The sequence below is a fragment of the Perna viridis genome, chromosome 4 (genome assembly GCF_037379345.1).
Source record: "Perna viridis isolate PV_CMFRI_1.1 ecotype Kerala chromosome 4, ASM3737934v1, whole genome shotgun sequence".
Taxonomy (NCBI): domain Eukaryota; kingdom Metazoa; phylum Mollusca; class Bivalvia; order Mytilida; family Mytilidae; genus Perna; species Perna viridis.
Genome location: NC_142448.1, coordinates 27716929 through 27744839, shown reverse-complemented (window position 1 = coordinate 27744839; position 27911 = coordinate 27716929). Strand labels below are relative to the sequence as shown.

Here is a 27911-nt window from a genome sequence, read left to right as displayed (position 1 = left end):
GGACGTGTTTTTCAACAAACGGTCGGCATTCCAATGGGAACAAAGTGTGCCCCTTTACTTGCTGACCTATTCCTTCACTCTTATGAGGCTGACTTTATAGCTGATCTGATCAGAAAGAAAGAATATCGTTTGGCTAGATCCTTCAATCTCAGTTTCCGCTATATAGATGACGTATTATCTTTAAACAATCCTAATTTTGGGGATTTGATACATCGCATCTACCCAAAAGAACTTGAGATAAAGGATACTACAGACACTGTGAAGTCAGCCTCATATCTTGACCTACACTTAGAAATCGATGGTAAAGGAAAAATATTGACCAAACTTTACGACAAACGTGATGACTTTTCATTCAGAATTGTTAACTTTCCTTTCATCTGTGGCAACATCCCTTCGGCTCCTGCGTATGGAGTGTTCATATCACAACTCATACGTTATGCCAGAGCTTGCCGAAACTACGCATACTTTTTGTATCGCGCTAGAAATCTAACAAATAGGCTTATGGAACAGGGTTATGTTCCTACAAGATTGAAGTCATCACTACTGAAGTTTTATGGTCGTCATCATGAACTCGTGGATCGTTATGGTGTATCATCAGCACCATGAAAACTGATGTATTCAACGGGTGGTCATAGTTTTTCTTTCCTCGTTTGTCTACTCCGGACTTGACTTCTTATGAGCAACTCGGCGGGTGTTTCTAGAAAAGCAGAGGATGCTTACCCTACCGGTGCACTTGGTCCATGCTCCTTTTTTTAGTGGAGTCCGAGTTGCTCATTTACTTTTGTTACTTTGTATGTATGATTTTAGTTGCTTTATGCTCTTTGTTGTGAATGTCTGTTTTCCATGTCTGGTCGTTGTCCATGGATTACATTCTTTTGATTACCCTATAACCTTGGTTCCCTTGATTACTCTTTCTCATTTTTCTTTATATTTTTTGTTATTTTTGGGGGGTTAATATTTCGACAAAAACTTTAATGAAGTTTACTTTTATGACCACCAGCATTTATTTAGCCATACGATTTGTATACAGAAATTTGAAGTTTTGTGTGTTTATGAATTTGTCTAAGAAATCAGAATGTGAATTCAATGTCATTTCTGGCTGATTTGACATGTTTTCTTTTAGTTTTAGAAATTTATGTAAATGTATACAATTTATCTTATTTATATACGAAGTGCAAATTGAATTCTGTTAAAGCAAAAATATAAGGATATAAATATAAGGTTCCTTCAACCGAATATAAAATTGTATTTTAACTAACGTGTGGCTCATCTTGATTTTAAGCACGAGTAGGCATGTCTTTATTTTGAATAGACGAAAAAAGAATCTATAACAAAATTATACACTTCTTTCCACTATAAAATAAATACTCAATTTGAATAAAGACCTATTTTTGAAAACATAATTGAAAAATGAAATGAAGAAAATAAAGAACAAATAGTAAACTATGAATTGTTTAAACATCTACTTCAAATGAAACTTGTAGGTATCCAAGTGGAAGCTGACTACGAAGTTATTGTTTACGGTGTAAATAAAGAGTATTATTCCTGTGACGCATACTTAGCACTTCCTGTTGATGTTCTTGGTATGGAATATTATACTGTCTCCTGGTACCCATCTTCTTACAAATGCCAGATCGTTGTCATTGGTGTTGAAGACTCTACTTCTGTTTCGATAACTCTTTCGGACCATATGGGTTCACAATACGTCACTTGGAGTGGTACAAAGTACTACAAAGGCAACACTATGACAACAACTTTGAATAAATACGAAGTTTGGCAGGTACAGACGTCTGGTGACTTAACCGGAAGTAAAATTGTATCAAACAAAAAAGTTGGAGTTCTAGGAGGCAACCAAAGAACCAACATTGGCAGTGGAGGATCATCCGATCACATTGTAGAAATGTTGACTCCAGTTGGTACTTGGGGAAAAAACTTCATTACAGTACCAATCCCTTTGAGAACAACTGGAGATTACTTTAAATTTATTGCCAGCGAGGACAACACCAGAGTGACAATCTCTGGTGGATACAGTTCTTCATTCACCATCTCAAAGAAAGGAACTTTTGTACAAAAAACTATTCCATCAGGAAGATACAACAAGGTAGTTGCTGACAAACCTATTAGTGTCTTCCAGTTCTGTATGAGTGAGCAATCGTCAAGAGAAGAATCTGATCCCATGCTTATGTTGATACCACCCATGGAACAATTCGGTGCTGATTACACATTCAGTACACCTAAATATTCATACGGGTCCTACAACAGTTACTTCATGTTCGTCGTAAAGAGTAGCGAAAAGAGTGGTCTTCGTCACAATGGAAATGCCTTCCCATCAAGTACATCATATCACTCAATTTCTGGAACCGATTACGTTGCAGGATACATTAATATTCCAGAGGGATCTCATGTCATCCGACATACTTCTCCTATTTCTATCTTTGGAGGTTATTTATATGGTCAAGCTAAGTATGAGACCTATGGATTTCCGACTGGTATGAGAATCGCACCAATTAATACGGTAAGATAACATTATGCTTTAAATAGGGATTTCCATTAATCTTACCTAAAGTTTGTATATTAGTTAAAAAATAAGGCCTTTACGTTTTTTTCTGTCAAAGAAATCACTTTTTTTAAATTTGTGAAATTTGGTAATAATAGTCCATGTGGTTTATTTGGTCACATATTTTATTTATTGATGTACAGAATTTATTGAGATACTCAAATTGAAGGAAATTTAAAAAAAAAAACCGACATGGATATAGTGTATCACTAGATTTTACCGTGCACTTTTCAAGCACAACTGCCATAATAGTGGTCTACTGCACATCTATCTTTATAACTGACACTATAAATTGGTTCATATATTTTCTTTGAGGTTAGAGAATCTTTCTACTGTTCCATTTACCGAATCTTATCCATGTTTCATTTAGAAGCAATAGTATTTTTCCAACGCAGTCGGTATAGTTTCGCTTTTCATCCTTTGAACTTAAGGACGCTCTTCTATGGAAACGCAAGTCACCTGATCGCAGTTCTTTTTCCCAATTGGCCAAATACTGATAACTTAGTGGCGTTCGAAAAATCTGTATCGAAAATTTGGAATTGCGTTCGAAAAAAACTTTATCGGAACCTTAAAAATTGCGTGCCATTTGTTATTTTCTTGAAAGAAATGTAGAAACTTAGAAATAAAAAAGAACAAAATTTTACGGCGTCGGCTATCTTTTTTTTTAAAGATAATACTTGTTTTTATTAACTGGTCATTTGTAGATTGCTCGTCAACTATTCAAATAACTTCTACTATTTTTTTTAAAATCTTTTACTAATACTTAGATACTTTGAGCATTACGAATAACATATTGTGTTGTAAAATAAAGTTAGAGAAACCACCGATTCGTCTGTATCCATTTGCTTAATTTGTATTAAGTGGGGTGTTTTGTCTGCTCTCTTTGTGTAGTCATTATTTGTGGTCATAAAAATACATTTGATCATGGTATTTTGATTTTTATTTCATAAAAAAGGTATGCGTACCGTCTCCTACAGTTGTCGGTGACGGTTTAGACAATGACTGTGACGGCAAAATAGACGAAGAGCTGTGTACAACAGAAAACAAGGGAGCAGGTTTGTACAAAAATATAGATAACGTATGATTTCACCATATATGAACAGTGTTCCAAATACTAGAAACATATGGTAAAATCACATCTTGGTCATTTAGTCGATGTTTTATATGTTGCAGTAACTTCAATTTCGTCTCTTTTTACATCTGAATGGAAAAAAAATCACAGTTGCCTCATTATAAAGTTGCCGTTAAGAGATTAAAATGTAACCACTTGCATTTTGCAGATGATGATGGCGATGGCGTTGCAGAAGAGGATTGTGCAACTCCTCCTCCAAGTAAGATATATAGCCACTTCAAATCAAAATACATATTGAAATGCATATTACTCAATAATTAACAATTTATTAGAAAAGTAATATTTTGAAAAAAAGTACAAAAACATATAAGCAAGATGGATAAGATCAAACAAATATAGTAATACAAAGTTGTTGTTCCCAGTATAATAAAGTTCGGTAATTCACACTGTGAAGAATATTCGTTAATTTCACTCTCGCGCTTTCCCCAGCCAAAACGTCACAACTTTGATATCAATCCATCAACCACAGAATTTAACATTCATATTGAAAATATCGATAAATTATGAAAAAATCTATATAAGAAATAGGGTAATCAATTGGTTATTGTGAATACCAAAATATTATCACTCGTGCCAAGAACGCTTGAGGATTCAACTCGTGCGCGGAACAAGTTCCGCACACTTTTTAAATCTAGGTGTTCTTCTGCACTCGTGATATTATTTTGGTTATTCACTCATTCCAATTAATTATCCTTTTATTATATACTTACAGTTGATGGTAATTGGGCTGACTGGGCAAGCTGGGGAACGTGTTCTATATCCTGTACAGCCTCAGGTTCTTCAGCTACCGGAACAAAGAGCAGAACTAGAACTTGTTCCGATCCGGAACCCAAGTATAATGGGAAGCAGTGCTCAGGAAGCGCTACTACAAGCACCTCATGTACAACTTCTGCATATTGTCCAAGTAAGCTTGTTTCTGGAATGTTCTTCACAAACAATGAAAAAATTATTTTGCCGGCTTTTGAAATCAACCATCACTACAGGGCTATAAATCAATAAAGCTTTTTATAGAACAACCATGTATACTCTACTATCTTGTCTTATAGAACAGCCATGTATACTCCACTATCTTGTCTTATAGAACCACCATGTATACTACACTATCTTGTCTTATAGAACAACCATGTATACTCCACTACCTTGTCTTAAACTGAGCTTTTCCACAAACTTCTAAATGGCCGAAACAAATACATTTTGGACAAATGTCTATAACATGCACTTATCTTTAACCCTTTTAATGCAACAATAATCATCAAGCGTATCATGCATGAATTTTTATTGCAAGTTTGTAATATTGGTATTGTGGTATCTTTTCAGTTAATGGAAACTGGGGGAGTTGGGGTTCATGGGGAAGTTGCTCGGTGACATGCGCAAGTGGAACCAGCACAAGAACAAGGTCATGTAACAATCCAAGTGCTCAGTATGGAGGTTCTGCATGTAGTGGAGGTGGAACTGATTCAAAATCATGCTCTTTAAGTGCATGTCCTGGTAAGTACAAACTGATTTCTATGTGCCATTTGTGTTCTCAAAAACAAAACTATCCATGTAATTGCATTATTAACAAAGAATTTTCACGCCCTCTCTATAAAACTCTATAATTTCTTATTTCTTTCATAAAACTTTTTCATTCATAGTCAATGGGGGCTACACATCATGGTTGTCATGGGGATCTTGCTCCAAGACATGTGGTGGAGGATCGCAGTCAAGGACAAGATCTTGTTCCAATCCAGCTCCTGCCAATGGAGGTGCCCAATGTTCTGGAGCAAGTTCTAATACACAGGCTTGTAATACACAAAACTGCCCAAGTAAGTAGAATTGTTCATAATAGTTATTTTTGTGTTTTACTTATTGTGTGAATCGTCTGCGGCATAATGTTATTATGACGTGTATTCTTACACAAACTTGTGAAGGGTTATACTTAATTTTTAAAGTATACAGAAATGTCTTTATCGTTAAAAATAATAGTACGGTCTGGTTAGAATTATATTGTTTTCGCGCACAATATTAATAAGATTCTTGACATATGAAATAGTTCAAATATGCATATCCATGACTTAAACATTATAAACGTTAAAGTATGTATTACATATATCCCCGAAATCTTATGAGTACTAGAAGTACTCATAATCAAATACATCGAAATGGGTAAACAAATCAAGCAATGTTTTACCATGTACGATACAATGAAACAACAGTGTTTTAGGAGATTAAATTTGTTTTTTTTTTTTTCAAATTTCGATAATTTGTCTATGACATAATCAATTCAGTTTACTGGTAAGTGGAACTAGGGTGTGTACAGATTATCAATGGAAGAAGCGAACTAAACATCTTTTGAATTGCATTCAAATTTCCATAGATAACAGTTTTATAATAATAAAGGTATTTTCTTTCCCAGTAAATGGAGGATATTCATCGTGGTCTTCGTGGGGATCTTGTTCCGTTAGCTGTGGAGGCGGCTCTCAGTCCAGGTCAAGGTCATGTAGCAACCCTGCACCACAATATGGCGGGAGTCAGTGTTCTGGAGCAAGTTCTGGTACACAATCATGTAACACACACAACTGCCCAAGTACGTAAGAAATAGCTAATATATATGATTAGAAGGTGGTTCATTGCTTAAAAATCAGAATACCTTTTTCTATGAAATAAAGATAGTTCTTTCAAATTAAACATTTCACACTTGATAAAATACTAGGAGGCAATAGCAATTCTAAGCAAGAAAATATTATATTTTGTAATGATTTGTTACTGCATCAGGGTTAATTACTTTTTTGTATTTGAAACTTGAAACTTGAATCAATCAGTCAAAAAAAGTATTATTACACAGTTCACGGAGGATATGCGTCGTGGTCTTCATGGGGGTCATGTTCAGTCAGCTGTGGAGGTGGTTCTCAATCTAGGTCAAGGTCATGTACCAACCCTGCACCACAATATGGTGGGAATCAGTGTTCTGGAGCGAGTTTTGGTACCCAAGTTTGTAATACACATAATTGCCCAAGTAAGAAACTATTATTTCAGATGCAATGTCGTGTCCTTAAATATACCATAATTCATTTTAGTATATATGCAATCTCACATCACACACTTAGCGACAGCTCTATGAACAACTACAACCCCCACCAAAAAAAAAAGAAGAAAAAAAAACTGCATTTTAATCTCCTCGAAAAGCTATTGGATTACTGGTACTACAAAAATTAGATTTTAATGAACCAAATAAGATTTATGAGGTTTGCATTGTTTTATCAATTTTACTTCAGCAATTAATGCGAATTGATTGTCGTTTGTAATGGTGAATGGTGATAACTATTTATTTGATTATCTTAGTTATTGTTATAAAATTCAAATTAACTTACTTACTATTGTAAATTACTGCATGTCATTACTGCAAGAGCAAAGTCATTAACATATTGAAGTATGCATGATTAGAAAAAAATCAATATCAGACGCATCAGTCTCTCAAGGAATGGACATGTAAACTTTAATTAAACATTTGGTAGTTTTAACGGACTCTCATGACAGTGGTTAATTATTAATTGAAAAAGTGAACCGAAGTTGATCCTAGCAATGACCTAGCCACTAGGACTTTTTGTCAAATGAGCTACATTATTGCGGCTAGACGGTGTCATGATGGTTAGTCAATCTGAAAGATCTAATTGAATATATAGAACTGGTAGATGTCAATCAGACTGTGAAAAAACTGCATATACTCCTGTTTTAGAAGTATCCATGTACGGATAACTGGCTCGACAGTAATCTTTATAGAGAAAATACATATGTACTTCATTCACAGGTCATAAGAAAAAATGATTGGATTTTGCGGAATTCAATTGTCATTATAAACTGTATAAATGAATTATTAGAACTATTATGTAGAGGATAACAATGTAGTATATTCTTTGTTATACTCATTCAAAGCATTGCCAGAACTTCTTATGTCAAAGACATATTCCAATCTTGCAAATAATTGCACTATTTCTAAATTGTATCGTTTGATTGAATGTAAATATTTGATACCTAGCCAAATGTCAAGCCAACCAAAATTTAATATGATACTTTCATAATAACATACCATAAAATATATTGCTTGGATGAATAACAAATCAATGTTTCCTCATTTTCAATTTGTGGATTTTCTAATTCTCAACGATATACAACTAACGCTGATGTTTCGCCCTAAGCAAGAAAAAGCACACACATTTAAATCGAGCAGATTGGCTCACTAGATTAATATAGCTATGTTTTATTTAACCTTTGATCCTATATTGTATAATTTCATTAGTTCATGGTGGATTTACTTCCTGGACGAGCTGGGATACCTGTACGGTAACATGTGGCGGAGGTACTCAGGACAGAAGTAGGACATGTACAAACCCCACACCCCAGTATGGAGGAAATGATTGCTCTGGTGCAAGGACTGACAGACAGAACTGTAACACTCATCACTGCCCCAGTAAGGACTACGTGTTTTGTTCATTATCAACTTTAACAAATATCTTTTCCAAACATCTTCGTAAACAGTTGAATGTGTTCTCTATATTTGCTGATATCTGCAAAGTAATGGTCTTAATTTACTAATAAAGTTTCGTTGTTAAACTGAAATATTTTTATTTTGGATTTAACGTCTCTTATGAATGGTATGCATTTGTCCAATGCAATGCCATTTTTATAGTTAAAGTAACAAATCACATTTTGAATTTCAGTCGATGGTGCTTGGACCACTTGGACTAACTGGGCTACTTGCACAGTCACGTGTGGAGGCGGAAGTCAAGATCGAACAAGAACATGTACAAACCCCACCCCTCAGTATGGTGGCGCTAACTGTGTCGGAGATTCTTCTCAAACTCAAACCTGTAACACACAAGTTTGTATAAGTAAGCATAAAATTATGACTAAAATATACTTTACATTAAGCCACTTTAGGTGGTTCTTATTTGTATGTCAGAATTTAATCTAAATTAAATTTGTTGCAAAGACATTGACATGTTTAAATTTGTAAACATTTGTATTTCATTAAGTCATTGCATATGGCATAGTTGTTTTTTTTTATGTATTTTCAGTTGACGGTGCCTGGGGATCATGGGGGTCTTGGGGCTCATGCTCTGTCACTTGTGGTGGAGGACAATATTCACGTGCCAGAACATGCTCTGATCCATACCCAGCCAACGGTGGTCTTCCTTGCTCTGGGGATTCAAGTCAATTCAGTAACTGTAACAATAATGCTTGTCCCACTGCAGCACCGGGAGCATATGTTCAGGTACTATTGTTGTCATTATTTTATTAGATATGTTAAGATGTCATTATATCTATACTTCAACATATTAAATTGTGGACTTCGAGACAAAAACGCAATATGTATAATACACTTCCTTAAATACCCTAATCCACCAAGCTCTTTCTTTTATTTTTATATTATTCGTCTTAAAATTCAATCGATTTTGCATTGCAAAAAATCAGATATTCATTTTAGAATAAAAAATATTAGAATTGGATATTTAGCATTCAAAAAGTTACAATTTGTAATTAATGAGACCAGACTCAATTGGTGAAAATAATATGACTAAAAACCGATAAAGTATGACAATGCATTTCAACAAATATGGCTTAAAAGTTTCGATTATCTGCATTGCGCTTTTAGACCCTCCTTTCACAATTTGGAAATGCACTTAATCAATGCCTCAGAATTGTCCATCTTTTGATGTGTCGTATTTTGAATAACATTGTTACAAACCTGTATTATATCACAGAGATGTCCTACCGGCTGGTTTACTTGCCAAGCTGGAGCAGTGTCATGTATTGATGAAGCATTTGTTTGTGACTGCGACTCTGATTGTGATGACGGAAGTGATGAATCATCATCATATGGTTCGTGTGACCCACAGATTTTAATAGCATGTCGAAGTTCAGCGCACAGTAAGTGGTCCCAATTTAAGCAAAGGTATTTTAAGTTATTTAATTAAATTATTTAATTTGCTTTGAAAGTTTTATGCGAAAAAAGAAGTTTTTTTTATTTGTAAATCAAAAATGGTTTATTGAACTTGTATTTATTTGTACTCAGATTTTCTCCGTATACCCGTATTTTTTTGTTTTTGTTTTTTTGTTTTGTTTTTTTTTGTTGATTTTTTTATTTCTTATTATTAACTATTATCTATTTTCAGTCTTGCATCTGTTTAAGTGAACGAAATAAATATGTGTTAATTTATTGTTTAACTACCATATGAGTAATATTACAGTGTAGTCTAAACAATTTCAGGAGATAGATTTATAGAAGTTCCGTCGAAACTGGAATGTATTGGAATGTAGTATGTAGCACTCGAATAATAATATGATAAAATAGTTTAAAGTAATCAATTTCTCAGGAAATGACTGAACTCGGTATCATACCACTAAAAAGCGAGAAAGCTGTAATGGTTCACTAACCAAGCGTTATGTAAAATGTACAGACAGAATTGTTGTTATATTTGCAACAACTACAAAAAAAATTACCAATGCATAATGTACTTATTTATAACAAAACAATCATATATGTCTACATATTTCCTTTCAGTTAAAACAACCAATCCAGTAATGGTTCTTCTTTGTATTTTGGCGGGAATAACTTCATGGTTCATTCATAATTTATAAACGTGTCAGTATAATGGAACATTGGTATCGAACAAGTACAGAACTGGACAATGGCATTACTTCACAGTCTAATATTAAAGAAATTTTATTTAAAATGTTGAAGGAAATTATTTTGTTGATTGTGAAACCACATCATCATATTGTATTAGTGTTCACTATTTCAAACATGATTGCCGGCGACAACCGAAACGTTACGTCTGAGAAGAAAAACTTTTTTAACGATTTATTTTTTTTAAACCATTGTTAATTTTTGTTGTTGTATTCTTAAGAAGCATAGCATCACTTGTACTTTGTTTTAGATAAAACATGTATGCAGTGAATCAGCGTTCATTCTTTGGTCTGGTTGACCACTTTCCAATATCTTAGCGAGTTGGTATACTTTGATGGGACCTTGAATTTTAATGTCTCTAAAGAGAATAATGCAACTGAAAACAAACGCCTTCAGAAATCTATTTGAACTGAGCGCCTCTTTGGACATTGAAATTGGTTTGATTTAGGCAAGTTTTTGGGTTATCAAGGTTCACAATACACTATTTAACTGATACAAAGAGTTTTTGACAAGTGTCTGGTTTTGAAAGGTTTTAAGACATTGTAGGGTTCGCTTTCGACAGTTTTTTATGGGTCTTGTTCTAGTTTTGCTTTCATTTTCGGAATTTCCGAGATGGAGAAGGTATTGAAATCCGAATACCGATCTGCATTTTATTGTTTATTTCCGGGATCACTAAACCTACATTACAATGCAAAATTTTCTATTGTATGCTTTTCCTAACATTCTTATCATGTAGAATTTGACAATTGTCATTTATATCCGTATTTTTACACGAAAAGATGTTTAGCTTTTAATACACTTTTAATACTGAACTCAATAGTAGGTTAATGACGAATATGCATGCATGATTGAAGTCATCACTACAGAAGTTTTATGGTCGTTATCATGAACTCGTGGATCGTTATGGTGTATCCATCAGCACCATGAGAACTGATTTATTCAACGGGTCATAGTTTTCCTTCCCTCGTTTGTCTACCCCGGACTTGACTTTTTATGAGCAACTCGGCGGGTGTTTCTAGAAAAGCAGAGAACGCTTACCCTACCGGTGCACCTGGTCCATGCTCCCAGTTTTTAGTGGAGTCCGAGTTGCTCATTTACTTTTGTTACTTTGTATGTATGATTTTAATTACTTTATGTTCTTTGTTGTGTATGTCTTTTCCATGTCTGGTCTTTGTCCCTGGATTACATTCTTTTGATTACCGCTATAACCTTGGTTCCCTTGATTACTCTTTAACCTATTTTTAATCACTACACGATTCCATTGAGAATAAAAACATAGATACCTTCATAGTATAAAGCTAGTCTTGATAAAGCTTATATTGGACGAAAAAGTGTACTCGTTTCAGTAATGATCAATGAAATTATTTTATGAAGTCAGCCTCATATCGTGACCTACACTTACAAATTGATGGTAAAGGAAAACTATTGACCAAACTTTACGACAAACGTGATGACTTTTCATTTAGAATTGTCAACTTTCCTTTCATCTGTGGCAACATCCCTTCAGCATCTGTGTATGGAGTGTTCATATCACAATTCATACGTTATGCCAGAGCTTGCCGAAACTACGCAGACTTTTTGTATCGCTAGAACTCTAACAAATAGTCTTCTGGGATACGGTTATGTTGCTACAAGATTGAAGTCATCACTACAGAAGTTTTATGGTCGTCATCATGAACTCATGGATCGTTATAGTGTATCCATCTTCTCCATGAAAACTAATTTAATCCACGGGTCATAGTTTTTCTTTCCTCGTTTGTCTATCCCGGACTTGACTTTTCATGATTTGGAAAATTGTATCGGTTTTCAACCAACACCCTAAACGCATGTATTGCACCATTATATGAAACGTTAATGTTTTAAATCGCAAATAAGCAAAAATAAATCTAATAAGATAAAATCAAAGAAAAGAAAAGAAACATAAAATCAAAAAAGTTTGATTGTAATATATCCTATTTCAAATACATTGTGTTTAATTCATACCCCTGAAAATGCTTGTGACTTTATCCGGCAAAGCATAAGAGGTCGTATTTGGACTAAACTATGTTTTGATAATTATTGTTGTAATTATAAAACTATTTCAAATGATTATCTTGTCCTTTTCTTCTTAGATTTTGGTAAGGCAAAAAGACTTACAATGTTTTCTGTAGATTAGTTTTGTTATGTAAAGAATTTGATCCCTTGCAGTACAACCAAAAGTTTCACGTTTCAAATAAAACAAACCGGTCAATAATATTTTAAACGTGTGGTTAAGCGCGCTGTAAAACCTATATTTAACCCACCATTTCGATGAAAGTGTTTGCACTTAATCATGACCATCTATATCTATTTTGCCAGATTTATTTTGGACTTGACTTGATTATGAATCGGATAAGTGTTCTGTCATTTTGTTGTTAACCATATTTAGGTTCATGGAAAAAAAAAAAAAAAAAAAACGAAAGCAGCTATAAAAAATCAAGAGCTAGAATACTGTACATACTTACCCAGTATGTTTGTGGTTTGACGTTGTGTTTCTTTTTTTTAATCAACAAATCAACTTGTTTTGCCCAAAGCTTTCACTTTTTTCTGTTATTCAAAAAAAAAATTGTGAAAAGAATGCTGAGGAAATATACATAGGTTAAAATACTCTTGAACATGATTGAAAAAAAATAAACAGCCAAAATTCTGAACATCTAATACTTGGCATAATAAATAAAAATGGCATTTAACATTCAAAATACATTATTTATCAAGTTAAGTTATCAAGAAAACGCACAGACATTACAATTTCCACCAATAAAACTCGCACAATTTCCTCCAATAAAACTATTTTTTCCATTCGACATTAAGTGCTAAAGTACACCGACGATTGCACCAGAGATTGTAAATCTTTAATAAATAATCAGTAACACATTTCTAAAATTAAATTAGTACCAAAATCAAATATTGGAAGGGCATCAAAAGTTTCTATTTGTGAATATTTTATTGGGTCAATCTGAGATTTAAAAAAGCAGGTATAACGATGAATTTAAGTAAGGGTGACCATAATACAATAATCCGGTAATCTTGGTATAAATAGAGCACTAGAAGTTATGGTAACCAGAAAAAAGGCCGAGAAGGAGAGAACAGATACTAACGTCTGTAACGTTTGACATCTGTTAATAATTATGAAAGCAGGTAGGAAACTGAAATATGAGCAATTCAGTCTTTAAGCTAATACTTAAAATAAACGGGAAAAAAAAAGAAATATGGCTATTACTAAAGGCTATTTTATAAACCTTTAAAGAACATAATAGAAAGAAGTTCTTCTTCGCTCAAAATATTATCTTTCCAAGAAGAGATTTTTTTTAAAATCATGAATACCCTTAAATATAAGTCATATGGGCAATACTATCGTTTATTATGATATCAACGCAGCATTTCATCTGAAAGTATCAGATTATAGTGAAAGTATTGCTTTCTGATAACTAAAAAAACGTACCGGTTTTTTTTCTGTAACAACCAAATAACAAATTCTATTATTGCATACTAATCACAAAAATGCGATCTTAAGGTTGTTTTTTTCAAAATGTTTTCAAAGCAATAATAAAATAATAAATTCTGTTCTCCTTCAGGTGCAAAGGCTGCAGCGTTTCTGCTGTTAGTCTGTGGGACTTTTATCGATGAGATATCGTCGCAAAATGGTACGTATGATAAAATCAATAGTGTCAAATTTAGAGGTTGTCCATGTAGGAACCAAGCAGTTCCTATAATACGGATGGTACATGGTAAATTCCAGCCTCAGGATTTTTTTGTTCCCATGTAATATTTATATCATACACAGGTAAAATTGTTTCACATGATTTTCACACGAATTTCACAAAATGTTTACGTGAAACTCGGGTGAAACAAGCCTTCAAGTGACATTTACGTGAATTGTTCACAAAAGATTCGTGAATTTTATGTGAAAATCACGTTACTTTCATATAAAGTTTACATGAATTTCATGTGAACATCGACTACCACATGAATTTCAAGTGAAAAATATCTGCATGTTCGATCAAAAAGTGTACGAAATTTGACTTTGAAAGTTTTATTTTTTATATTTTATTTAATGATATCGATCGTCTAGATCTCTGTTCAATCCATTTTTTGTTGTTGATTTTAGCTCCTGACAACAGAGGCACACTTTTTATCATTGGATTTGGCGAAAACAGCGGCAAAAGTTTGCAAACAGAACTTTTCGTTACAACTCCCCGTACCACAAACGTAAATGTTGTCGTAACAGCTCCCTTGTATTCATCAAGCATAAATTACCAATTTACTGTTACGGCAGGGACAGTCAAACAGCTTAAAATGGATAACAATCTTAGAATGTTTGGCACTGTCAAATCCAACAAAGGTAAGAGTTTAATACTGTTTCTATCTCCCTTAGTTTTCCCCAATATATTGAGTATTCTTTAGATATTTTTCTTCCATTTTTCCATTGCAGTCATTTTTGTAAGATTATAAATCGCTGAAAAAATAGCACTTAAAGGTCTCGGATTTATTAAAAAAAATAATATGTTGTCAACTGATCGGAATTCTTCCAATGAAAGTGTCCCTTTATTTTGTTTATGATTGTCTTTGTACTTTGCCTTTGTCTTCATTTTTTGTTGTTGTTGTTTATTTTCCTTTCTTTGCACCACAGATTTTATATCCAACAAAAGATATTATGACAATAAAAATTAAATGACCTTTTCGATAGTGCAGATTTGCCACGGTTGACATTATTTATCTCATTACATAACCCAGTAACAAAATATTTGTCAACTACCATTAGTAAAGTGGGTACTCAGTCATCCTCTGTACGCAGCCTCTGTCCAAATTAATTTGTATAATTCAATCAGTTTGTGATTACATTTAATTAAGGAATTTATCTTTTTTTTCTTGAATTGTCCTTTTCTTTAGGTAAACGAAGCATATACCTCTATCACTAAGAACTCCCTCTTTGTAAGTGGGTATATAACAAATATTGCATAAACCACTGGCGTCGATTTCACAAAAAGTCGTAAGTGTAAAGTTGATCGTAAGTAATAACGTCACAACCAAAAATAGCATTATGACGTCATAATTTACGATCAATTTCATACTTACCACTTTTTGTGAAATTGACACATGGTCTTTATCCTCTACAGATATATGTAACTGATAAAACATGTAAGGTAATCCTGGTACATTATTAATATGTTATTCAAAATCCGGAACATCAGTCAATCATAAGTCTTTATTTGAAAATTAACTTGTAGGTATCCAAGTAAAGGCAGACAATGAAGTCATCGTTTATGGAGTAAATAAAGAGTATTACTCATGTGACGCATACTTAGCACTTCCTGTTGATGTTCTTGGTATGGAATATTATACAGTATCCTGGTATCCTTCATCCTACAAATGCCAGATCGTTGTATTTGGTGTAGAAGATTCTACCTCCGTTTCAATTACCCTGTCAGATCATATAGGATCTAGATACGTCACTTGGAGCGGAAAAAATTACTACAAAGGCAACACCCTAACAACATCTTTGAACAAATACGAAGTTTGGCAGATACAAACTTATGGAGATCTGACCGGCAGTAAGATTATAGCAAACAAAAAGATTGGAGTTTTAGGAGGTAACCAAAGAACCAACATTGGTAGTGGAGGATCATCCGATCACATTGTAGAAATGTTGACTCCTGTTGATACATGGGGAAAGAACTTCATTACAGTACCAATCCCTTTGAGAACAACTGGAGATTACTTTAAATTTATTGCCAGCGAGGACAACACCAGAGTGACAATCTCTGGTGGATACAGTTCTTCATTCACCATCTCAAAGAAAGGAACCTTTGTACAAAAAACTATTCCATCAGGAAGATACAACAAGGTTGTTGCTGACAAACCTATAAGTGTCTTCCAGTTCTGCATGAGTCAGCAATCGTCAAGCGAAGAGTCTGATCCTATGCTTATGTTGATACCACCCATGGAACAATACGGTGCTGATTACACATTCAGCACTCCTAAATATTCATACGGGTCCTACAGCAGTTACTTCATGTTTGTCGTGAAGAAAAACGAAAAGAGTGGTCTTCGACACAACGGAAATGCCTTTCCATCAAGCACATCATATCATTCAATTTCGGGAACTGACTACGTGGCAGGGTATATTAAGATTCCAGAGGGATCTCATGTCATCCGACATACTTCTCCTATTTCAATCTTTGGAGGTTATTTGTACGGTCAAGCAAAATATGAGACTTATGGTTTCCCAACTGGTATGAGAATGGCACCCGTAAATACGGTAAGCTATACAGTCGTCTTATATCATTTCGCTATGTACTGTCATAAAACTACTAATAAGCGATAAGATAAAAGTACTTACGACAATTCGTTTTTGATACTTTAAATCAATTTTTAATTATTCCTCATGATCTATTGTAATCTTGTTCTAGGCAGCATCTATGTAGATAAAAAGTATTGCACTTATAGCATTGTTACTGATTAGTTTCTTTGGTGATTATGACGGTTCCCTTTTACCTTTTAACTGATTACTATGACTACCCATCGTAAGGAACCAGAATAGAACTAATTGTACAGATTTGCTCCTTCTTTTCTCTTAATGACTTGAAAAAGGGAGTGCCAGTAATGCTATCTGGTATCAAAAATTAACGATGAGATATTAATTTTTCTTTAGTAGTTTTTGGTCCTCTCACGTAAAGGCCAGTTTAAGATTCTCTCAAGACACTATCCGAATATAGACCGTCATAAGATGGATTTGTTAACATTCAAATGAAATCTTCACAATAAGAATAGATATCGTCCTATTAATTCCTTTCTAATCTGTTTTTTTTTCTTTCTAATTATTGGTTTAACTCGACAAAATCGACTGAAATAAAACCTATGCTAGTAATTTTTATTTTAATCGACGCGTTTCCTTTTTTTCCCTTTCTATGGCGTTGAAATTTTCCATAAAGATGGGTTTTGATCACTGTTCTGATCATGGATTCCTCATTTTTCTTATCGTTATTATCGTTGTTTGTATGCGTTATTGGGTTTCATATCAAAATAATGCATTTTGTCTTTTATCTTCAGGCGTGTTATTGTTGTACAAATGATGACATTTCACCTTGTTCCCTTAAACTATATGCTGTTAAAATTTTATGATGCTTTTACTTTAAGATTTGCGTGCCTACTCCAACTGTAGTCGGTGACGGAATTGATAATGACTGTGACGGAAAAATCGACGAGGAATTATGTACAACAGAAAACAGAGGAAAAGGTTTGTGTCGAGAAGTCATATGGTATATATTTGAATTAAGGATTAAAAATTAAAAAAAAACAAGTTTCCGCAATTAGGACTCAAATATCTCTTATAAAGATACTTAATGAAAAAAAAGATGGGGGTTAACAGCGTTACTTTTAAATTCCTTAAAACAGAAATTGAACTTCAGTACACCGCGGAAAGGTACGATTTTAGATTAACATGTTGTACATACAATTTACAGATGACGATGGTGACGGTGTGGCAGAAGAGGATTGCGCCACTCCACCTCCAAGTAAGTATTATTAAGTTTTTCCAGTGATGCATGTACGTGTATATTTTCGGACATAAGTTCTTTTTTTTACTAAAGCCTACCAGCTCGGGCATTTACCCAGGTTGTTTACTGGGACATTTCGGGAGTTAAATAAACTCTGACTCTGCAAGATTTGTTGTTTTGTTTTATAAAAGTATTTAATTCAAAGTTTAAATTATCAAATTTTAGACGTTTACAAAACTTGAACGAAGGACATAAATTTAGCTGATTATGTTTATTTTATTGTCTCATTTATATAAAATTTCTTTATTACAGTTGATGGTGGTTGGGCTAGTTGGGGAAGTTACGGAGCCTGTTCAACTTCTTGTACAGTTTCTGGCTCTTCAGCCACTGGAACTAAAACAAAAACGAGGACGTGTACCAACCCAACACCAAAATATGACGGCAAGCAGTGCGCAGGTAGCGCCACCGCCACTGCATCTTGTACTTCCGCCACCTACTGCCCAAGTAAGCTTTAACTTAATGTAAACTACATAAATCAATGTGTCAAACTTGATTTACGCCGTCAATCAAATTAAATGACAAGATTAAGATAAATGTTCTAGGTCATTTATTTCAATGCGGTTATCGTGCTTCAACTACAAAAGAAAAAGCAACATCCAAGAATTGATTTGTTCAAATATCATTCTTTTAAACTAATGTAGTCTTGACATATATACGGGTCAATAAAATTAACAAACTTTTTTATAATTCGATTGAAATATGCTATTTCGCTGTACCTGTCTATAATGTTGTTTTGGGGGCAGCTGCAGCCCGCCCAGTGGTGTGATGTTTTCCTCGTCATTCATTGAAGACCTATGGGTGGCCTTGAGCTGACTTTTTTTTTTATCCCGGTGGGGATGTTGTCTCCTTGACATATGTACCATATCCATTTTCTTTCAATTGGCTTCTTTTCTATGAACCTTTATATGGTCTTTGCCTGCTTTTTTTGTGGAAAAATAATCTTGATTGAACTATTCAAACACAATCCAGTGTACGAAATACCACAAGACAGGAATTTTTCAGTGAATTGCACTTATTTTTTTCCATTTCAGTCAATGGAAACTGGGGTAGTTGGGGTTCCTGGGGAAGTTGCTCTGTGACCTGTGCAAGTGGAACCATGACAAGAACAAGGTCATGTAACAACCCAGCTGCTCAGTATGGTGGATCTCCTTGTTCGGGAAGTGGAACTGCATCACAATCGTGCACCAAGAGCGCATGTCCTAGTATGTAGAAATTAGAATTATTCATATTAAACTATTACCAAACTGACTATTGAAGTTTGTTTTTTTTTCTCCATTAAGCAAATGATGATTACAACTTTATATATCAACGGTAAAGAATACAATATTGATTTGTTATTCTAGTTAATGGTGGCTACTCGTCATGGTCATCATGGGGATCTTGTTCCAAAACATGTGGAGGAGGGTCGCAGTCAAAATCAAGGTCATGTACTAATCCAGCCCCTGCCCATGGAGGTGCCCCATGTTCTGGAGCCAGTTCTGGTACACAGGCTTGTAATACACACAACTGTCCAAGTAAGTGTGAATGTGTCTTGTCTTTTATTCTAAGTATCACATTTTAACATTTGCTTAATAATTGCAAACAGTTCTCAGAATTAAGTTGTAGTGTTTATTTGTTGTGTAGTATTAACTTGTTACTGATGATGAATGTGCTATATGTTAAAGTAATTGTCTTCCTGTAGTTAGAGTTATAGATTCATGTATTTGATATTGTCCAAGAAAAACATATAAGGTAGATCTGAAAGGTTCATTGTTTATATGAAACCATAGAATCTATACTTTAAGAAGTACTACATATTGTATTAGACTGTATAAAACACTAACCATATTGGTATAGGTGAATTTTGTGACTTATACAATCGCTCGTCAATGTCACTCACCTTATTGTCTAAGTGTAAAAAAAGTTTTATTTTGGAATCGGTCTTGGCTTCCTTTGAAACATTCCACTGTTCGCTATTTCCACGATAGATATAAATATGAACGAAAAATACTACATGATATTTGTTTTTACGCTGTGGGGCGATAATTATTTAAAATCTCTAAATTTATACACGCCAATATGTTTACCCGACATTATTATAGTGTTAGACTGTCGTAAAAAGTTGTGTTCAATTTGAATCTGTACATGTGAAGACAATGATGTTATACTATCTGTCACCGAATTCTAACAACCATAATTGATTCAGTGGAAGACCTTTACTTAAAAACAATACACATATAACTTTTGTTTTATTGTCTCACGAAGAGTGTATTAACTAATTGCTAACGAAAAAAACTTGAACTGTTGCTTTCTTCATATTAAAAGTAACGCTCGAATAACCTTACCAAAGATGTAGTTGTTAGTTAAACACACACATGAAATTACTGGAAACATAACGTCTCTGCAACTGGAAGATCGATGACATCCCCTTTAAAATAAAATATCCTCTTAAGATAAGAGAACGTTTCCGTTTTTTTAACACCTGTAAACAGCAATGCATTTAAAAGTAAATAAATACTGATAAAACAATAGTTTGATGTCACAAACGGACTTGGAATGAAAAAAGTTTATCAATTTCAAAAATAATGTAATATTGATAGTTTAACAAAGGAACACAAGATGCTTCCTCGATATTGAAATCTTTCCATCCATCGGCGTCATGCCATGACTATGAGTTTGGTATGACTGACAACATTTTCTTTCTTATGGCCGCTGCCACGTTGGGGTATTTCAAAATTATTGTTTTAGAATGGTGATCTTGTAAAATGCAGGGCTTAATCAAAGATATCTGCTATATGGGTATGGGATACAATATACAATATCTGTCGACTGATCAGACGAGCAACAAACTAAATACAATCATTTTGCCCAGCGTCACAACACTTGAAAATTACTTGTCCGAGAAAATTCTTAACGGTTTTTGACGTCATTAATTTCAATGACTTTGACTGGAGTTACCATGGCAGTTAAGAATTTTCTCAGACTTAGGTAATTCATAAGTTTTGTAAGGCTGGGGCCTGATACCCTTATATTTCGATAGTTAATGGTGGATTTTCTGCTTGGAGCTCATGGGGATCTTGCTCCAAGATAAGACTAATACACACAACCGTCCTAGTAAGACATACTTGTTTGGAAAACGACATACCGTGGACCCATACAAGCGGTTTTGTTAAGATCACAATTAGTATCAAAAGCAACTCACTGATGTCAACTCATTCAATAACATACAATTTAATCAACACAATTTTCTGAGACCTTACTGACATGAAAATAGTAAGGAATCATAGATAAATATTTGCCTTTATTGTTTTCGACAATTGTTTAAATGATTTTATTTGCTTTTATTTTGTTTAAAAAATGAAAAGTGATATTGGCAACTAATGTGGTTAAAATGTGCAAAGTAATTAGTAGGTAATATTTTGAACAAAACTTAATAGCAAATTAAAACTACGTTAAAGAACCAAATGTAAGGAACCGATGATAGTTTAAACATTTTAAGTGAAACAATATGTTAATTGACGAAACACGCGAAGAACAACTAATTTTTCTCAATCTTTAAATAATGAGTGTGAGGATGTATTTTAATTTAGCTACATGAAATTTAATTCAAACTTGTAGCAAAACCCCTTTCAATGATTACGATGACAAAATTTTAGATATTAATAAAGTGGTTACTTTCCCTGTATTTTCCATACATCATTTAAGATTATTACAATGCTTTGGGTTTCTTTTGTCTTAGTTCATGGAGGATATACGTCATGGACGTCTTGGGGTTCATGTTCTGTTACATGTGGAGGAGGTTCGCAATCAAAGTCAAGATCATGTACAAACCCAGCACCTCAATATGGCGGGAATCAGTGTTCTGGAGCAAGCTCTAGTACACAAGCTTGTAACACCCACAACTGTCCAAGTACGTAAGGAAAACGATTATTATAAATATTTATTATGGGTGGTGGCTTCAAAGCATTTTATATGGTAAAATTTTATTCAATTAAAATTGTCTACTCCATGTAAAGACTGTTGGATTCAGTAGAATATCAAAATTATCCGAATCATTTTTAACCTTCCTTGCAAGTAATATTAGCCTTTATTAGATCCAAATGAAAATATTTAATGAGAATATTTGGTATTGTAGTTTTCCTATACAAATGTCTTAAAAACTAATTTGAAAAGAAAGTAAATAAAATAAATTATTCCTTTACCTAGTAAATGGAGGATATACATCTTGGTCGTCATGGGGGTCATGTTCTGTCAGCTGTGGTGGTGGTTCTCAATCTAAATCAAGGTCATGCACCAACCCCGCACCACAGTATGGTGGATTGCAGTGTTCTGGAGCAAGCTCTGGTACACAAGCCTGTAACACACACAACTGTCCAAGTAAGATTTCATGATATTAATGATATAATACGTCTTAAGTAACGTAATTTTATATATTTTTTACTTAAACGCAGACTAGAATAAAAAAAAACGGAAACAGTTCATATTTAAACAAATATCAAACAATGAATTCACACATACACACACACGGGGGCGCGCGCGAATACACATACAGAAGGAACCGAGAAAAACAATTTTCTATTGGAAAAGGATTATTTTGTACAATTAATATTTACAAGGAAAATATTTGTTATCCACATGTAACGATTGCACATTAAGTAACTTCAAGATTGCATTGCATATATTAGTGCTATTTCTTTATGTTTTGTAATTAAAGTCGTTTAATGGGTGCACTAGAAGTGTGTACTTCACAGTTACTAACAACAAAAGTACTTTGAAACCGTAAAAAGGTATATACACAATAAAATACTTCTACAGCGATCAGTTCATTATCATAATAATGAGAGCTTACCAAAAGTTTCTCAAACCTTACATGTTTGTAAATGTTTGTTGGTGATTACTGATACTATTAGTATATAAACAGTGTTTATGACATTTGTTCTGAACATACCCTGTTTGAAAAATAATCTCATATCATCGCAAATATTTGAATTTCGTTGCACTCAATATATGTTAATTTTTTTTTGCAAAAAATTTATTAAAGTAAGTTATCAGAACTGTTGTTGTAATGTTTAATAATGTTAAATAATATGAAAATATGAGATGCGGTATGATTACAACTTGAGTCTTCAACCAAATGCCAAGCATCGACCGAACAATTAAACTTTAACAGGAAATTCGAGCAATATTTTCTCAATTTTCTGAGACTTTATTGACATTAAAATAGTAAGGAATCATAGATAAACATTTGCCTTTATTGTTTTCGACAGTTGTTTAAATGATTTTTATTTGTTTTTGTTTTGTTTAAAAAATGAAAAGTGATATTGGCAACTAATGTGGTTAAAATGTGCAAAGTAATTAGTAGGTAATATTTTGAACAAAACTTAATAGCAAATTAAAACTACGTTAAAGAACCAAATGTAAGGAACCGATGATAGTTTAAACATTTTAAGTGAAACAATATGTTAATTGACGAAACACGCGAAGAACAGCTAATTTTTCTCAATCCTTCGATTATGAGTGTGAGGATGTGTTTTGATTTAGCTACATGAAATTTAATTCAAACTTGTAGCAAAACCCCTTTCAATGATTACGATGACAAAATGTTAGATATTAATAAGGTGGTTACTTTCCCTGTATTTTCCATACATCATTTAAGATTATTACAATGCTTTGGGTTTCTTTTGTCTTAGTTCATGGAGGATATACGTCATGGACGTCTTGGGGTTCATGTTCTGTTACATGTGGAGGAGGTTCGCAATCAAAGTCAAGATCATGTACAAACCCAGCACCTCAATATGGCGGGAATCAGTGTTCTGGAGCAAGCTCTAGTACACAAGCTTGTAACACCCATAACTGTCCAAGTACGTAAGGAAAACGATTATAATAAATATTTATTATGGGTGATGGCGTCAAAGCATTTTATATGGTAAAATTTTATTCAATTAAAATTGTCTACTCCATGTAAAGGCTGTTGGATTCAGTAGAATATCAAAATTATCCGAATCATTTTTAACCTTCTTTGCAAGTAATATTAGCCTTTATTAGATCCAAATGAAAATATTTAATGAGAATTTTCGGTCTTGCAGTTTTCCTATACAAATGTCTTAAAAACTAATTTGAAAAGAAAGTAAATAAAATAAATTATTCCTTTACCTAGTAAATGGAGGATATACATCTTGGTCGTCATGGGGGTCATGTTCTGTCAGCTGTGGTGGTGGTTCTCAATCTAGATCAAGGTCATGCACCAACCCCGCACCACAGTATGGTGGATTGCAGTGTTCTGGAGCAAGCTCTGGTACACAAGCCTGTAACACACACAACTGTCCAAGTAAGATATCATGATATCAATGATATAATACGTCTTAAGTAACGTAATTTTATGTCTTTTTTTACTTAAACGCAGACTAAAATAACAAAAAACCCACGGAAACAGTTCATATTTAAACAAATATCAAACAATGAATTCACACATACACATACACACACACGGGGGCGCGCGCGAATACACATACAGAAGGAACCGAGAAAAACAATTTTCTATTGGAAAAGGATTATTTTGTACAATTAATATTTACAAGGAAAATATCTGTTATCCACATGTAACGATTGCACATTAAGTAACTTCAAGATTGCATTGCATATATTAGTGCTATTTCTTTATGTTTTGTAATTAAAGTCGTTTAATGGGTGCACTAGAAGTGTGTACTTCACAGTTACTAACAACAAAAGTACTTTGAAACCGTAAAAAGGTATATACACAATAAAATACTTCTACAGTGATCAGTTCATTATCATAATAATGAGAGCTTACCAAAAGTTTCTAAAACCTTACATGTTTGTAAATATTTGTTGGTGATTACTGATACTATTAGTATATAAACAGTGTTTATGACATTTGTTCTGAACATACCCTGTTTGAAAAATAATCTCATATCATCGCAAATATTTGAATTTCGTTGCACTCAATAAATGTTAATTTGTTTTTTGCAAAAAAATTATTGAAGTAAGTTATCAGAACTGTTGTTGTAATGTTTAATAATGTTAAATAATATGAAAATATGAGATGCGGTATGATTACAACTTGAGTCTTCAACCAAATGCCAAGCATCGACCGAACAATTAAACTTTAACAGGAAATTCGAGCAATAGGAAATAATCAATTAAACATCTTTTAGCTTTAGTCCGTCCTCTCTACTGTTAACTATTTCTTTATTGTTCATTAGTACATGGTGGATTTACTTCCTGGACGAGCTGGGATACCTGCACGGTAACATGTGGCGGAGGTACTCAGGACAGAAGTAGGACATGTACAAACCCTACACCCCAGTACGGAGGAAATGATTGCTCTGGTGCAAGGTCTGACAGACAGAACTGTAACACTCATCACTGCCCAAGTAAGGACTACGTAGTGTTTTTGCATTATTTATTTCTGTACTTATTCATATTAACTTATTCATATTAAAAAAGATATATCAATCCGTCTTCCGTAAGTCACCACATCAAAAATGTTTAGCATGTATACGGATGTCTCGCATATTTCTTCTCATCATGACATATTGCTTTGATTTTTTTATTTATTTATTTTTTTTTGGTCTGCTTGCAAAATATTTTTTATCAGTAAAGCTTGCCCAAGGTTTTATGTTTAAAAAAAAAACTTGTAGTCTAATACAGGAAATAGGCACAGTCATGATTTTCTATATTTCCATGCATTTAGGGTATTTTTTTTCCAATTTTAGTCGATGGAGATTGGACCAATTGGACTAACTGGGCTACTTGCACAGTCACGTGTGGAGGCGGAAGTCAAGATCGAACAAGAACATGTACAAACCCCGCTCCTCAGTATGGTGGTGCTAACTGTGCTGGAGATTCCTCTCAAACTCAAACCTGCAACACACAAGTTTGTATAAGTAAGTGAATGAGTATATCTAGGTCAGCTTTGAATTAAAACCATGCGTTATATTTGTCGTCGTGATTCTCTGGAGTTGCAACTGACTTTTTAAGTTTTAATTATGGTTAGAAAAGAAAAGAAAAACAAGTACAATGTCTGAGAAACTATGACCGGGTAATTAAATTAAAATGATATAAATCAGCAAGAGGATGGTCTAAACTCAGGATTGAGCTCATTTTAACAGTGAGCTCCTACCAATATATCAGAGTTGTAGAATACTAAACTTTCAAGTGATTATAGAAAACACAACGAAACAAAAAGGGACAAAAAATCCTCCAAACAAATTCTAAACTTGAATTTTATTAAGAGTCTTGTGAAACATGTCTTCCATCAAACCAGTCTGATTAAGGTCAGTCTTTACTGAACACAAACTGTAGTGGATAGTAGGGACTGGCTTAAGACAGACTATCATCACACTATAGTTGTTAGAATGTTATCTAAATGTTTAATTTTATACGAACCTAGTTTTAATTGTATTAGAACCCTTACCATGATTGTTTTTCTTCCATTTTAGTTGATGGTGCTTGGGGTTCGTGGGGATCTTGGGGTGCATGCTCCGTAACCTGTGGTGGAGGTCAATATTCACGTGCTAGGACATGCTCGAATCCATATCCAGCCAACGGTGGTCTTCCTTGCTCTGGAGATTCCAGTGAGTTTGGCAACTGTAACAGTAACGCATGTCCCACTGCAGCACCGGGAGCATACGTTCAGGTATTAATAATATTTTAAGATTCCTGAAAATTACAAAAAAAACATTAATTGAAACGTCAAATTATATATAACAATGAAGTGTAATAACAAAACTACCTAACTAATAGGCAAAAACTCCAGACAATAGTCAAGAAAAGTGTATTTCATTACATATAGATACCCCAAGGACCATGAGTTACCAGCCTTTTGCAGAAATATTAACAAGTGCTATGTCAAACCTAATTCAAACATTGACACATGACTTTGATTACAGAGATGTCCATCCGGTTGGTTCACTTGTCAGTCTGGCGCAGTATCCTGCATTGATCAAGCCTTCGTTTGTGACTGTGATAATGATTGTGATGATGGAAGTGATGAAACAACAGGATATGCCACATGTGATGCAGCACTTATGACCCAGTGTCCAAGCTCAGCCCACAGTAAGTGGTCTCAACTGACTTATTTCATATTTCAATGCTTTACTTTCTAGATAACACATACCAAAGACAAATCGATATTTTGATACTTTTTATAACTGAAACTTTTTTTTCAATTTACGAACATTCCTAAATCAAAACGTAAGCGATGTAGATTTTGGAGGAAAAAAGTAAAATAACTACGCAATTGTCGTACTTTATTCTGGACATGTTTATATATATTGAAAAATATCAAATTTAGATTGTTGTTAACAAGATTCGTGGACATTCGTGTAAATTTCATTTCCTTTTACTAATCGAAACGACTGCTTGCGAACGTCTACACGTCCTTAAGAGATGTTTACGCCGGCGCGTTAAGTACGAATGTTTGCTAATGTCTAAGAATTGATCATTTGTAAGGATTCGTTAGGGATATTACTAGTTCTTGCTAGTATACACAACCGTAATTTTTTAAATCATTTACTTTCAGTCATTAATTCCTTCCCAATGATGATTCTCCTTGTTGTATCAGCAACGATTACAGCATGGTTCACCAACCGATCATAGGCATATCAATACAATGGGACAGCGGTAACGAACTTTGAAAGGCATTATTGGACAATAGCATAGCATTCACATGCAACCATTGTTGATTTCATATTCAAAATGGTTTTGTGTGAAGGAATTTTCTGATGATATTTTGAAATGTTATTAGTTATCATTTTGGATTAATATTACTTGTTGCATTATGATATTCATTTTTAACAAATATTATCCATCATTTCGACATGTTTGCCAGCTGCAGACTAAGCAAATTTTAGTATAACCTGTGATTGCTTTTGGTACATTTTATGTTGGTTTTTTTTTTAATTTGTTACTTGTTCGTTGTTGTTTTTATTTTAAACCGTTTAAGTGTTTGTGCAGCATAGCAAAACTTGTATTTTGTTT

The 27911-nt window shown here is 33.7% G+C and overlaps 1 protein-coding gene across 1 annotated transcript; it reads left to right on the top strand.

Annotated features, from left to right (window-relative positions):
• Window positions 1-1484: 1484 nt before the first annotated feature.
• LOC148619579 (SCO-spondin-like) lies at window positions 1485-27911 on the top strand. Its single transcript, XM_088577045.1, has 28 exons — window positions 1485-2515; window positions 3513-3612; window positions 3838-3888; window positions 4402-4593; window positions 5007-5177; window positions 5324-5494; window positions 6085-6255; window positions 6514-6684; window positions 7966-8136; window positions 8387-8557; window positions 8744-8940; window positions 9431-9596; window positions 14483-14716; window positions 15603-16633; window positions 17512-17611; window positions 17838-17888; window positions 18183-18374; window positions 18962-19132; window positions 19274-19444; window positions 21649-21819; window positions 22116-22286; window positions 23600-23770; window positions 24067-24237; window positions 25133-25303; window positions 25646-25816; window positions 26372-26568; window positions 26822-26987; window positions 27454-27911. Exons 1-28 carry the CDS (start codon window positions 1586-1588, stop codon window positions 27528-27530), a joined length of 6078 nt encoding a protein of 2025 aa, XP_088433171.1. The 5' UTR covers window positions 1485-1585; the 3' UTR covers window positions 27531-27911.

Excerpts from the sequence above, each read along its gene's own strand:
- LOC148619579 (XM_088577045.1), top strand. The coding sequence starts at position 1,586 with ATGGAATATTATACTGTCTCCTGGTACCCATCTTCTTACAAATGCCAG. Across the intron at positions 4,594-5,006 it reads AACTTCTGCATATTGTCCAA|TTAATGGAAACTGGGGGAGT; the intron begins GTAAGCTTGTTT and ends GTATCTTTTCAG. Across the intron at positions 24,238-25,132 it reads TAACACACACAACTGTCCAA|TACATGGTGGATTTACTTCC; the intron begins GTAAGATATCAT and ends ATTGTTCATTAG.